The following is a 15,475-nucleotide window of genomic DNA, read 5'->3' on the forward strand; positions in this document are numbered from 1 at the left end:
AACATTGACTACAAAAATGGCTTGGATTATCCAGAAGCTTGGATAAGCGAGGCTTGGATAAGTGAGACTCTACTGTACTAATACAAAATATAGAGCACAAATCCCAATTCCTTCCCTGAGAATAATTACATATTTGAAGCCTATTTGAATAAAAAACATTTTTCATGCTGGTAAAAGGAAGACAGGGAGAGTCAGCCTGTGGAAGGGGTTTCCAGAGATTAGAAGCAGCCACTGAGAAGGCTCTCTTGTGTCCTTCCCCTGTAGATCTTAAATCATGAAACATCAGTGAAATCTAATGTGACAAGCATGTGAGCCTGCAGCACAACAGTGAGATGGAAACTGGCTCAGTCCATAAACCAATGGGATAGAAAGCCAATAAAGTAACAGAATTCCAAACTTATTTACAGTTTCTGAGAATAACAGGTAATAGATGATGGCAGCCTCAAATGCAAATGACTTACCGGGAAAAGGTTAAGGGCTCTGGCAGCAGCATGATCAAGTGTCATGTACTGGTTGAGGTCAAAGATAGAGAGTTCAAACTGTCCAAAATTAGAGTCATCATTTAAGAGCTCTAAATACTTAATTGCCGCTGCCAAGGAAGAGATGGCAACCTAAACAGAAAACACAATTCAAGATAATGGTTATTCTGAATACATTCAGACTGGTAGCATGCCATTAATGTACTGCTGGGATTAAGGGTGAATGTACCCCAACCAATATATTATTTTCCCCTCCTGACCACCAATACTTCTAAATTATTGCTGAATGATTTCACTAACACAGAGTTGCCTTTACAAAGATGCTTGAAAAAAAGTGTCATGGAAGCCACTAAATAAGGAAGCAGCATCAAGTCCTGGACAGAGCATCCAAATGATGTTTTCCTCATGTTCTCCTTAGACTAAAGTAAAAATAGCAACAACAGTTTATTCCAAGCTGAAATACCTACACAAATACTACAACAGATCTTTTCAAAGTATCATGTCCTTTAAAAATTCAAAACAAGGATTAAACTGTGGGCAGGTAATTTGTGAGGAGAATCAGTGCAGTGGAGTAGATTGAGTATTGGACTATGAGTTTGGAGACCAAATCCCTGCTCCATCATAAAAACTCACACTCTCTCAACCCCTCTGAATAAATCTTGCCAAGGGTTGCTGTAAGTGGGAAACTCACCAAAGGCACACAGCAGCAACAAGGTGATATACAAACAAGACAGGAAAAATATTGAAAATATTTTCTCATCTATAGATAAGTGATAAGCAAACTACACAGTGCAAAATTGAATATTTTACACACTTAATCCTGCCTATCCCTACAGCACAGTAGGGCAATTATTTCATTTTTCAAGGGAAAAATGTGAAACTTTTCCAAGACTATTTGATGAGGGCTACGTGACATTTCGCCTTTATAAATACAAAGTTCATATAGAAAAACAAATGTATACCTTCTATTGTTTTCAACTATTGTATCTGAAGGTCTCACTAATAAATAACAATTACATCATTTTAAGATATTAACAAGAAATGGCTCAAGAGAACTTCTTTTAAAACCATGGCTGCATTTACATTGCCAAATAATGCAGTTTGAACTGCACTGAACTGCATTATATGTTATCTACACTGGCCAGTTCAAACTCCATTATTTGGCAGTGTAGAACAAGTCCATATCATTTTGATTTCCACATACAGCCCAACTCTAAAAATGCTTTCCCCCCCCCCCTCTTAATTACTACCTGGCTTTGGCAGATCCTTCAAGCTCCCGTATAGGAAGAGTGCCACCTGGTGGATATAATGCATTGCAACCAAACACAACAGGAAACCAAAGCTCCAAAACCAACCACAGCTACAATATATTTATCCAACAAGTGAGACTTCTTAATATACACATGCAATATTTAAATTTCTATGTTTTATATTCTGATTTTAAAATTACAACTGCCAAATGTCATCTTAAGAGCCACTTTTCCCTCTCTTGCATTAAGTACTGTCATGTTATAATGACAAATCAACTCCAATTTATGGCAAGCCTACAAGTTTCTTGGCAAGGTTCATTTAGAGAAGGTTTGACACTGCCTTGTTTACTGCTGATGTAGAAACTAGGACATGGAGTGATGAATTCAAATTGTAGGAAAAAAGATTCCACCTAAATGTTAGGCAGAACTGCTATTCAGCAGTGGCATATGCTGCTTTAGAGTGTGGTCGACTCTCCTTCTCTGGATGGCCAATTGTCAGGAGTGCTTTGATTGTGTGTTCCTACATGGCAGAATGAGGTTGGACTAGATGGCGCTTGTGATATCTTCCAACCCTGTGATTCTATGATTACTCTAAGGTTGAGAGAGTGTGACTTGCTTAAGATCACTCACTGAATTTTCATGGCTGGCCAAATATTTGAACCTTATCTACCAGAGTCTCACTCTATTCACTGCACCTGGCTCTCCAAGATGATGCCTGCTAATAAATCACATGTGGGTAACATCTAAAAATAAACATGTATTTCTTCCTTCAGAGCTATTACTTATGCTCACATGAACATTTAATCAGCAGCTGATAATCCAGTTAATCAAGATTTCTTTCATCAAGCAATATCCCTAGAAATAAAACAGTGCATTTTTGTCCTATGGTCTACCTCGCTGGAGCAACACTTTGAGAACAGCTCAAGACCTTTCCTTCTACCAGCACAAGTAAGGGAGGGGCGGGGCGCTACACAAAACTCACAGGACTAACTGACTGTATTTATTTACATCATCATGGGAAAAGTTCATACTACACAATCAGGCCAAAAAAACAAAGGTGAAGATCTATTGATTTGTCTTTTGATCTTCTGCAGCAAATCTGCAAGGATTTCTAAGAATAAAAAGGGCCCAAGGCTGGTATGTGATGTGTTTTAATTTGTCTACTTGTTTCCTCTTGTAAAACAGGATTGATCAGATTTTTCACCAGATTTTTTTTGTAGTTTTGCTGGGCAGGTTTAACAGGTGTGTGAAGAAGCTCTGGTCTCAATAACTAAATTGTAGAGCTACATATGAAGGTCACGCCGCCCTTATGGTGTGCAGGTAAATAACTGAGTCCTTCCCACTAACACTACTCCAGCTAGTGGTTCTTGATGTTCTACTGAGACAAGAATGAAAGAAAGCCCACCCATAACTGAAATCACCCATAATGTTAAGCTACATCAATTGAAACGGACACATTACGGGTGATTTCAGTTATGGATGGGATTTCTTTCATTCCTGTAATAAAACTATTATGACACAATTTTACTATAATCCTCTAAGGCAGGGGTTCTCAAACTCCTGGAGCCCCAAGAAATGTTTATATATTATATATCATATTATATTATATCATATTATAATATGTGTGTGTGTGTATATATGTGTGTGTGTGTGTATATATGTGTGTGTGTGTGTGTGTGTATGTGTGTATATGTGTGTGTGTGTGTGTGTGTGTATCTATCTATCTATCTATCTATCTATCTATCTATCTCAGGCATGAGAAAGAAAGAACAATATAATAATTAAAATGAAGAACTATTTTAACCAACATAACCTTAACAGTATTTCAGTGGAAGACCCCCAGGGACACCCAGTCCAACCCCCTTGTGCCATACAGGAAAAACACAATCAAAGCATCCCCTGAGTGATGGGAGGGAAATAGGGTTTTGGAAGCAAAGAAAGCGAAGGGGTGGTCTGGGCGGTAAGGCAGGTGGGGGAGAAAGGATCCTGTGCCCCTGTTGCTGCTGTTGTTTCCAGCAGCTCAACACTTTAATTTTCCTGTATTTCTCAGGAGGAAAGAGGAGGCGGTGGGAAGCAGCACGGTGCCCCGGGGTCCCTACTATCACCTACAGAGCTCCAAGAGTTTCCACTGAGCACAGTTTGAGAACACCTGCTCTAAGGCACTGCATGTAACTGCAGATCAAAACAATACAAAGTACAGAGCAGCACTGAGGGATTCTAGTTAGCATATTTTACATTTCTCTAAAGCCAAAAATACGTTTTTAGTGCTAGTGCTTGTTCTAGTAGTGTGTAGTGTTCAGTGTAGTGTAATCAATTATTATTGTGCAAAGCATAGATGTATTATGTTCTATTACTGTCTGTAGATTTTAGTCAGAAAATAGTGGACCTATGACCATAGAAACAAGGATAGGCATTTCCTTTCCCACTTCTTCACACCCTTCAACAAAAATCTTATATTTGAGCTGCTCTGTATATTAAAGGCGACAAAGCAAATTGCTCAGCTAGGTTACTCACCTGTTTGTCCATCTCAGGCAATGCTGCACTAGACACATGCTCTTTCTTTTTTGATCTCAATAAACGGTTGAGATCTTGAGTGATGTCTTTTGGTAAAAAATCACTTTTTTTCTTGTTTGTAATCAGAATTCCTCCCCTTTGAATGACCTGCGGATAGAAATCATAAGTTGCAACTTTCCAAACTGCAGATTCTCTCAACAAACAATGCATGCAATAACACAAGGCAGATAATCAAATGCCGTCCAGATATTCTTGATTATTATTTTAGTAACGCAAAGACAGTATAGCCAATGGGTAAGAATAACTGGAGTTATAGCTCAAACTATTGGCAGGGCCCCTTTCATACCAGTTCTCTTCCCAGTATGCTAGGGTAAAAGTATGATTTAAAATGTACAGAATGAAAAAGCAATAAAATTTAGCATGAGCAGAATTTCTTCCAAAAAACTTACAACTGAGAAAGATAGATTGTTGAGCTTATCCATGAACAAATAAGGAAAACAGACAATATACAGAAGGAATAGAAATAATGTTGCCCTCTAGATGCTGCAGTTCACATCGCTAGTCACCAAAAGCTATACTGGCTAAGGCAGATGGGCCTTGTAGTCAAAGACCACATAGCCATGAGCTTCTGCAAGTAGTTGGAATGGGATGAGTAACTACCAATGTTGACGATTTATCTGAAAGACTGCATTAATGTTATAAATGTATCTATGATACAATAACAAATCTCACTAAAAATGCAAATCTATTTCCACTGTTTTTATCAAGTTCATATAATTCTTATACTTTCGGAAAAAATATTTTTGTTTGGAGACCATATTTACTATTATCCAGCTACTTGTCAAAATAGATCTGTATTTCTTTCTTGGTTGAACACATTACACGCATAAAGATACTATGCTTGTAATCTGTTCATATGTAAGTCAACCTCATATATGAATGATGGTGCATGACCAGTGGATAAGCCAAGGCTCATTCCACAGAGGGAAAGGCACCAATGCTGATTCAGAGCTGCCCCTTGCAATTGCCATATTTCCCTACTGCATTCAAAAATGTTAAGAAATGGTACCATAGTTGTCCAGGGATGGACTGCTCTTGCCTTTCTCCATTCTACTCAGAGAAAGAGATGGTTCCATTTTTTGATAAAGGTTAAGACACAGCACTCACACTGACCTGTAGATACATCAACCCAGGTATTTTTGGCTGATTCTTTTTGACTAAAACCTCTAGACTTATACATGAGTAAATAGGGTATATATAAATTAAGTGTTCTTTCAAATACACATTTAAGATAAAAGCATTTAGTATCAAGTTGCGATCTTGCGTGAGATTGGGGCACATTCTGACACATTATTTTAGTTTCCACCCTTAATTTTAAAAGAATCAGGTGTTTATCTCACTGCTTCCACGTTGTCTTCATGCCTCTACATGTTCAATTGAACTCTCCACGACCACCTGAGGGCTTAAGCTAAATATAAGATTTTTCCTCCTCCCTGACAGGAAAGTTTGGGGAAAGATAGAAACAGCAGCAGTCCTATTATTTATGTCCTTTACAGTTTCCTGCAAGTGAGTGTCACGAGCCTCGACTCCGTTTACAAGTGGGGAGTTACAAAATGTTCTGAGTTCAAGCCAAAGAGTCCAACCGAGAGGCGACAACAGCAGAGAAACACACCAGGGAAGCAAAGCGTCCATTCCAAATCTCTAAAGCCAAATCCAACAGGGTCTAGAGTCCAAGGTCAATCAAAAATCCAAACAGCCTAAGTCCAAAGATCACAAATCAAAGACAGCTAACAGTCGGAAGTCACAATTCCAACACTGACGTTGCTGCCAGCAACATGATACCACACTTGAACTCCTTATATGCTAGGTTATCAGGTGGTATCTAAAGCTAGCTCATTTCTCTGCTCATCTAGAGGACCTGCAAAGTTGGACCTTCTCTCTTCGAAGCTCCACAAAAGCTGGAACACTTAACCCTTCCTCTGCCTACTCAGAGGAGCTTGCTTGTACTTGCTCTGTAGGCTGAGAAGTGATAGCTACCTCTATAGACCTTTCTTCTAAGCTTGACTGAGGGAGCTGCTGGGCACTCTAGCTCCAACACAGGCCCTTCAATCAGCTTCTCTTCACTCTCGCTATCCACGGCAGTTGAGTATGACCTCTCTCTTCTACACACCAAGATATGACAGAGAAACAACATCTTCCCTAGCAATGGAAAGAAACTGTAAGGATTGTCCCCATTTTTGCTATTTTCCAAAGCTGGTTTAAATCAAACATACAGTCCTTTGCTTAACATCTCCTGCTGTGTGCTCACTAAAGAACTGGATGGAATGAAGATCAGGTGAAATAGCGGCCTGTTTTCTCATTTTCACACCAGAGTATGAAAAAGGCAAGAAAATAAAAGATACTAGATTCTTACCAATTTCAAGTTTTAGCAGCACATGTTAAAGAAAGAAGCCCAAGTCTTCCATATATATGATTGGTAGAGAAGACATAAAAGGTCACAACAAGTAAGCCAAACTGAGATCTGCAAACTACTTGCAGGAACAAAAGTAATACCATGTCCCACAAACTCTGTAAATTTAATTAGTGTGGAATACCAGGCAGCAGCACCAGTTCTCACCAGCGTTTTAGCAAAAACTTTAACTAAAATGAGTATATAGTTAAACAAATTGAAAGCTTACAAGTACAGGCCTGTTAAAATTGTACTGTCAACTTTTTCTCTTCCGTAACCCAACACCAAAGTTATGGATTTCAAAGTTTTGTTTGACTGCGGTGTCCAACTACTGTAGCCAGCAGAACCAAGGTTGAGAGATTATGAGAGTACAATGCAATAACACTCATAGGGTCACAAGTTTTTGTAAACAAAGACAACGGTCTACCAATTTTGGAGCTTACCTGTCTCAGCTTCTCCATATCTGCACCATTTTCTCCCATAGGTAGCAAACATTCCTTTGGTCCCATCTGAACTAGCAGAGCTTCAAGATTTGAAAATTGTTCGTTGTCTACAAACTCACATACTTCCAGCTTCCTCATTAAAGTATCTACAAACCCAACTCCAACAACTTTTTGTCCATCAGCTGACAACAGCTTAATGCCCATAACACCAACAGATGAGGATATGTCATGGTTGCCAAACAGAACATCCTCAAATTGGGCAATGTTCCCTGGAGAACCCTATTTGAGAAAAGAAAAGAAAAATGAAGAGATAGGTAAAGACCCAGTTTTGAAGTACAGTGGAATGAGAAGCCTCTGGATAATCCAAGCCATTTTTGTAGTCAATGTTTTCAATATAACGTGATATTTTGGTGCTAAATTCGTAAATACAGTAATTACAACATAACATTACTGCGTATTGAACTACTTTTTCTGTCAAATTTGTTGTATAACATGAAGTTTTGGAGCTTAATTTGTAAAATCATAACCTAATTTGATGTTTAATAGGCTTTTCCTTAATCCCTCCTTATTATCCAAGATATTCGCTTATCCAAGCTTCTGCCGGCCCGTTTAGCTTGGATAAGTGAGACTCTACTGTACATCCCAAGCAAGCTGCCAAAATATTTAAAAAGGGGTAATAATGTGGGTACACTGCCACAAGACCCTGAGAAGTCCAGAATACATGAACTGCCAGATAATTTTTAAAAACAAAGTAGTAATGTAAATAAATAATTTATGGTACACCATTTTGACCAGTTCCTCAATTCACAATCACACATGATAATGATGTCAGGTAAAATATTGCTATTGGGAGCACTGTTCTCCCAGACAGCTGATCTGGGATTTTCTGGAATAACACTGGAGCTCTAGAAAGAAATTAATAAAAAACACATCTTCCACGTTACAGGTATAGCTTTCATCTGGAGATGTCCGGATATAAATGGTGTGCTAAAGCCACAACGCACTACTATTCAAGTCATATTTATGAAAAATTTAGGAAGGTCCTGACTCCCTTTTTTATTTCTTGATGAAATGTGAAATTGTTGTATTTACATGAGTTGCCCAAAACCATAAACACAACTTTTAGGAGAAATGTATTATATGATGCAAATCAAATAAAAAGAGATGGACAAATCTAGGGAAACATGATATTCCTCAGACATATTGTGCACATAACCTGGCAGAGAGATTTAGCACCAGCAATTAATCATATCACATGGATTGTGTTTCATGACTCCATCTTCCTAAGGTTGCCGTTTCAAGTTTAAAAGTAAAGAAACCGAAATAATTTCATTTCTTGGGTATTTAGTGCTGTATCTTGCAAGCAAGCACTCTACAGGCCTAACAGCTAGTATAATCCCTGGCTCTTGGGCCTAATGTTCATTGAAACAATAGAACTGCTTTTGGGCTGTCAGGCCAGGCTGCAGGTGGGTGTACACAGAAAAGTAGGCATGGCAGTGAAGGGCTTCATCTTTGTAAAGATAACCTTTTCTGTATAAAAAAGAAGTTAACTATGTGGTTTTTGACTGACATTATATGGGTCCAGACTGCAGCTTAGAACAGATATCTGTTTTAGATTGCAATCTCTACAATTCCCCGGGCAGCATGGCTAGTGACCACATTGGTTGGAGAATTCTGGGAACTGCAATTCAATTATTGTTATAAATATTACTATTATCATTATTATTACAAGCTGAAACAGGCATACCACCTCAGCAAGATCTTGTCTTCCATAAACTTCAAGATACTCAACCCTTAGAGGGACTAGTGTCTAAAAATTGGTGCTGATCCATGAATGTATGAAACTTTTCTCCAGTTCTATGAGGTGCATTCAGTTATTAAAGTACAAAACTCATCCTAGTGGGTAGCAGAAAAATACCTGATACAGATGAATATGCACAACTCTGTAAAGGCTGTTAGCTGAAAATTATCCATACATATTTCAGTCAGAGTAACATATAGAATGGAATCCTATTAATAACTTACGATGGAATAATAATACTGGCCAACATATAGATCTGTTTCTGGATATATTTAACCTGGTGATTCCAAAAATGGCACCAATCTTCCCGTCAACTATAGTTTTTGAGACAAAGAACATATGCTGTATACCATTCTTCATGCCCATAAAAATCAGAATATTTTAATGTAGTGTTTAAATTACTGTATTTTAATCATGAAGGAAGCATTAAAAATTGAAAGAAAAGTTACCCTTTTATACCGATTTGTTATTAATTTCGTATATATTATTCGTTGCATTTATTTATGCTGTAAGCTGCCCGAGTCCTTCCAAGGAGATAAATTACTTGGTGTAAGCCAGTGGTTTCCAACCTTTTTTTGACCAGGGCCCGCTTTCCAACATTAATACCAAAAGGGTTATGAATCTGTTTTTGGTCAACTTTGGATTCGGTTGGGTTATTTGAGGTGCTCATTCAGAAAAGTGCACTGAATAGAAAATTGCACTGGATGGCATATGTTCTGATACAGAACATATGCCATCCAGTAGTCACCATCTGCTCGCCCACAGAAAAACCATATCTAATCATCTAGACCTGACGCGGTCTATCCAATGCAATGGTCAGCTCTGCAGAAAGGGGCGGGAATAAAATTAATAAAATAAAATACAGAGGAAAGAGGTTCACAGACTGGATTTTCGTTCTCACTGCCCACTGCTGGGCCGCAGCCCAGATTGAGAACCACTGGTGTAAGCAGATTATGTCACCCTATTTGTTTGCGGTAAATCAGTCAAGAGTAAATCTCCAGGATGACTGGAGAACTTGTGTTTGACCATATATCCCATAATACATTATGGGGATATAAGTCTTGAGAGTTACAAGGCATTTTGATGCCTAATGGAATGGTACACATACCCTCCATTACACATACCGAAGCTGACCACAAAGGTAGTAGAACCTTTATTCAACATTAGCAATCAGATAAAGTGCTCTAGTGTGCCTGAAGACTAGTTTAGAATATAAATAAAGATGATGATGATTATTACTACACGAAACTACACTTACTTCATACAAAAAGCAAAAATTTAGGATACAAACCCTATGATACAAATCTAAGAAACTAGAGCGGTCTATCCAAGGCAATCTTCTGAAACTTCTGAATCAAATGACCCCAGAAACAGGTCTAAAACCCAAAACACCAAGGATTACTTTTGTTGGCCTGTGTAATCTGTTGCATAAGTATAGGACAGTTTGTGGAGCGACACATAGTGACAGCAAGGGAACACCAATGAAACCAGATATAGCCTTGACTGTTGTGCCCCATTTAAACACTTCTCGCTGCCATGTCTACAGCCTTATTGCTATTTACTCCAACCAGTTACCAAGAAGACATACCTTGTAGGCCAGGTACCATTCACTCTCCTTGGTGGATTTGTTTCCTGCTTTGTTCTTGTACACCTCAGCCCTGTATTGACGCACCAGGAGAAGATCTCTCAAAAATGATTCGAAATTACTCTTGCTAAGGGCAACACTATCAAGCGTCCGGGGTCCTAAGGGATGAGAAACACATTTAAGGAATCTGGCTGGCACACTACAAATGGGAGAGCATAATCCATTCTCACTGATGATGATTATTATTATTATTATTATTATTGCATTTATTTTACCCTGCTTTATATTCCCCGAAGGAGTTTCAAAGTAACTTAGCATAAAAGCATCAACATAATTTAAAAATATACAAATATACGAACGTTAAAACAGAATTGAATACAACCAGTATTAAAAAAATTCCCAGTTTAAAACCATTAAAACACATTCAAAGTTAAAAACCACAGGACTCCCTTAATTGATCTTAAACACCTTAATCTTTAAGAGCCTGCCTGAATATAAAGGTTTTAGCCTGCCACTGGAAAGACAACAGGGAAGGGACCGTTCTGGCTTCCCTGGGTAGGGAGTTCCAGAGTCAAGGGGCAGCCATCAAGAAGGAAGGCCCGCTCTCTCATTCCCCACAACGGAGCCTGAGATGGAGGTGGGACCAAGAGAAGTGCCTCTCCTGAAGATCTCATGACCATGGCACATTTGTACAAGGGGATGTGGTCGGCCAAATAGCCTAGACCAAACCATTTAGGGCTTTAAAGGTCATAAGTATGGGGGTCCTCCTGGACTCAGCGCTGACCCTGGAGACCCAGGGGCCGGCTCTTCGGCTTAGAAATGGAGATGAGCACCAACCCCCAGAGTCGGACACGACTGGACTTAACGTCAGGGGAAACCTTTACCCTTTACCTACCTACCTATGGTCACTCATTCGACCCTCTCTGTGTTTTGGACTCCAACTCCCACAATTCCGATTAAGCTGCTGAGGGGCCCTGGGAGGCTGAGGGGCAAAAGGAAGAGACCTGAGGCTGTTAGGAATTGTGGGAGTTGGAATCCAAAACACGCGGAGAGCGGGCCCAAGCTGGCCTGCCTAGTTGGCCTCCCAGGGCCGCGGCCTACCTTTCCCCAGCGCCCGGATGACGCCCCGTGTCTTGAAGACCTCCGAAGCCGCCAAGAAGGCATCGGTGCCGTGGACGGTGTAGTAGTCGCCCCGCTCGAAGAAGCGGATGGTGGTGCTGGGCTTCTCCGGGAGGCTGAGCACGGCGCGCACGAAGCCCGTCTCCGCCACCGTCCCCTCGGGCCAGCAGCCCTCGCGCGGGGAAGCGGCGGCGGAGGAGGAGGACGGCGAGGAGGCAGAATTCAGGCTGAAGTCGGCCGCCATGCTGAAATCTCCCGCCAACCTCGAGGGCGCCGCGAGGACCTCTTCCTGCGTCGCCACGCACGCCGTGGCCAATCAGGGCGCCGCTCTCTCTCGTTCTCGCGAGCGCGCGTAGTGGCCTCCTGCAGCATTCCTGAGAACGCGTTTCTCAGAGGCGTGGACCGTCCCGGCCGCCGTCTCAAAATGGCTGCCACGGGTGTGAGGGGGAAACAAGGAAAAATGAATGCTGCTCTACATTACTTTTTCACTTCCGTGGCTCAGTGTTATATGGAATCCTAGGAGCCTCCGGTGGCCTAGGGGATAAAAGGCTTGTGACTTGAAGGTCGGGTTCCTGACCTGAAGGCTGACAGGTTCGAAACCCACCCGGGGAGAGCGCGGATGAGCTCCCTCTGTCAGCTCCAGCTCCATGCGGGGACATGAGAGAAGCCTCCCACAAGGATGGTAAAACATCAAAAACATCCGGGCGTTTCCTGGGCAACGTCCTTGCAGACGGCCAGTTCTCTCACTCCAGAAGCAACTCCGGTTGCTCCTGACACGAAAAAAAAATGGAATGCTTGGAGTTTGTAGTTTGGAAAGGCAACCTAGCAGAGAAGGATAAGGGCCCTTCAACACAGCCATCATCACTCAGAATATCTAGGCGGATAATCCACAGTATCTGCTTTGAACTGGGTTATCTGAGTCCACACTACCATATAATCCAGTTAAAAGTAGATACAGCTGTGTGGAAGGGGCCTATAGGCCTTGTAAAACTATAAGTCAGGCATGGGCAAACTTCAGCCCTCCAGGTGTTTTGGACTTCAACTCCCAGAATTTCTAACAGCCTCAGGTCTTTTCCTTTTTCCCCTCAGCCGCTTAAGGGGCCTGAGGCTGTTAGGAATGGTGGGAGTTGAAGTCCAAAACACCTGGAGGGCTGAAGCTTGTCCATGCCGGCTATAAGTGCTGGTGTTGTCGAAGGCTTTCATGACTGTATAACTGTTGACGGACTGGTTCAGGACCAGGACGGCCAGCATCCTTGGCTTTTGGTGGAAAAGAGCAATAGAATTGGGTGTCATCTACATATATCATGTATATATGGAGCTCCATGATATGTATACATGTCAGCTCCAGCTCCATGCAGGGACATGAGAGAAGCCTCCCACAAGGATGGTAAAAACATCAAAACGTCCAGGCATCGTCCTTGCAGATGGCCAATTCTCTCACACCAGAAGCAACTTGCAGTTTCTCAAGTCGCTCCTGACACGAAAAAAATCTACATATATGTGACACCAAACTCTAGCGGCTTCATGTAGATGTTAAACAGCATGGGGGGCAGAATAGAGCCCAGCGGCACCCCATAGGCCACTGGCCAAGGGGTCGAACAGGAGTCCCCCTGGCACCACCACCTGGATATGATCCTCCAAGAAGGAACAGAGCCATTGTAGCACAGTGCCACCTAGCCCCCTTCCACCCAACTGAGTAAAATTCCACATTATCTACTTTGAACTGGAATATATGGCAGTGTGGACTCAGATATCCTACTTCAAAGCAGATATTGTGGGATTTTCTGCCTCGATATTCTGGGTTATATGGCTGTGTGGAAGGTCCCCTAGTCCCATCTCAGAGAGATGGCCCAGAACGATACCATGGTCAATGGTATTGAATGCTGCTGAGAGGTCCAGGAGAACCAATAGGGACACACTCCCCCTGTCTAGCTCTCTTCGTAGATCATCTACCAAGGTGACCAGTGCCGTTTCATTTCCGTAACCAGGTCTGAAAACAGATTGAAATTGATCCAGATAAAGGGTTCTTCCAAGAAACCCTGGAGCTGAAAAGCCACCACACTCTCCAGAACCTTGCCCAAACCGGCCGATAGTTGTTTAGTTGAGTGTGATCCAGTACTGGTTTTTTTTAGTAGAGGTTTTACTATGGCCTCCTTAAGGCTAGCTGGGATTTTGTGGCCGTCCACTGACAATAAGACTCCATCATATTTATTACACTATGTAACAAAATTTGAACAATGTTCTATTTGAAAGTGTTATTTCCTGTTTCACTGTGCAGTACTTACATTGAAAGTAGTTCTACTCCAGAAACTTAGTTTTTGTGGCTGCCACAAACTATGTTGAATTGGTTGAAATTCAATGAGATCAATAAGAACCATAGCAAAATGTGCTGCAGGAAGTCCCACAAAAACAAAGTTTTTGCAGTTTAATATTTTTTTTTCTGTGTTTTTATGATAGATCCAATTAGGAAATGACATTTATAACCCAGGAACAAAAATCATGTTACATAGGCCGGATCCATACTGCCATATTTTTTTCGTGTCAGGAGCAACCGGAGTTGCTTCTGGAGTGAGAGAATTGGCCGTCTGCAAGGGAACGCCCAGATGTTTTTGATGTTTTACCATCCTTGTGGGAGGCTTCTCTCATGTCCCCGCATGGAGCTGGAGCTGATAGAGGGAGCTCATCCCCACTCTCCCGGGGTGGGATTCGAACCTGGCAGCTTTCAGGTCAACAACCCAACTTTCAAGTCACTAGGCTTTTATCCCCTAGGCCACCGGAGGCTACCATATAAAATCTGATTATCTGATTTGAACTGGATTATATGACATTGTAGACTCATAATCCAGTTCAAATCAGATAATCTGGATTTTCTGATTTGATAATCTGGATTATATTGCAGTGTAGCTCCAGACATAGTGTCATTTAATTGAGGGCAGGAAGGAAATAATGTATTAAAAAATCCAGATAAGTATACATTTTAATGTAAGCTTCTGAAGAAGATCAACCTGATAAGAATTGCCCTGGGCTGGAATGCCGTGATATTTCACTCCAGTTTCAGTTGCCAGTGGATGAAGGTATGGAGGATGTTTAGCTGTAGCTCTCTCCTTCAATGGTCTTTTCTAGCTAGTCGTTTTTCTTAATCCCTTATCTATCTTCCCCATCTTTTCCCACTGGAACTATCTCATTAAAAAGCCTTATAATCTCTAATAGAGGTTTCTTAGAATAAAAGAACTGTACTCTAGGCTTGGGAGGAGGGTAAAGGCTTCCATCTCATGATAGGATCTCAAACCCCATAGCAGTATACAGTATAATCTGACTAAAAGAACACATTCCTTGGCTAGATGTATTGCACATAGAAGCCATTATGTTTTCTGTATTGCACAGAATCACCAAAAACAATGATTGTAGCATTGTGGGTTACAAATGAAGCTTAGTACAAGCAGTCTCCAAGTTACAAACAAGACAGGTTCTGTAGATTTGTTAAGTTGAATTTGTAAGTTGAAACAGGTATATTTTTAAGTGTAGCTCCAACCAATATGCATAGATAGATAGCTTTGGATAGCATACAGAAGGATTAACACTCCTGTGATGTTTGTTTTGCTGTCTGTGCTCTTGTTCAGATGATTTCACCTCACTTCCTGTCCCTGTGATAGATTTTGAAAAATTTGGCTTGTTGTAGAAACAAGGATTGGTGATATAGGATCAGTGCATCACTTTTTCCCCGTGATAACACTTTCAGGAGTAAATTTCCCTTCCGAGGGGTAGATTTCTCTCGCTTCCTATTGTCTCATCCGTTTTTAACTATGAGTCATTTGTAAGTTGGGTGTTTTTAACT

General features: G+C 41.0%; 1 protein-coding gene across 1 annotated transcript in view; it reads right to left on the reverse strand.

Annotated features, from left to right (window-relative positions):
* The window catches only part of msh2 (mutS homolog 2), a 76,071-nt gene extending 64,117 nt beyond the window's left edge, over window positions 1–11,954 (reverse strand). The window contains exons 1-5 of the mRNA XM_062970472.1: window positions 11,623–11,954; window positions 10,525–10,679; window positions 7,136–7,414; window positions 4,244–4,390; window positions 462–611 (exon numbers count right to left, since the gene is read on the reverse strand). Of these exons, the coding sequence (XP_062826542.1) occupies window positions 462–611; window positions 4,244–4,390; window positions 7,136–7,414; window positions 10,525–10,679; window positions 11,623–11,884 (993 nt within the window). The 5' untranslated portion in view covers window positions 11,885–11,954. The remainder of the gene's footprint in view (window positions 1–461; window positions 612–4,243; window positions 4,391–7,135; window positions 7,415–10,524; window positions 10,680–11,622) is intronic.
* Window positions 11,955–15,475: the final 3,521 nt, after the last annotated feature.

Source organism: Anolis carolinensis, chromosome 1 (genome assembly GCF_035594765.1).
Source record: "Anolis carolinensis isolate JA03-04 chromosome 1, rAnoCar3.1.pri, whole genome shotgun sequence".
NCBI lineage: Eukaryota > Metazoa > Chordata > Lepidosauria > Squamata > Dactyloidae > Anolis > Anolis carolinensis.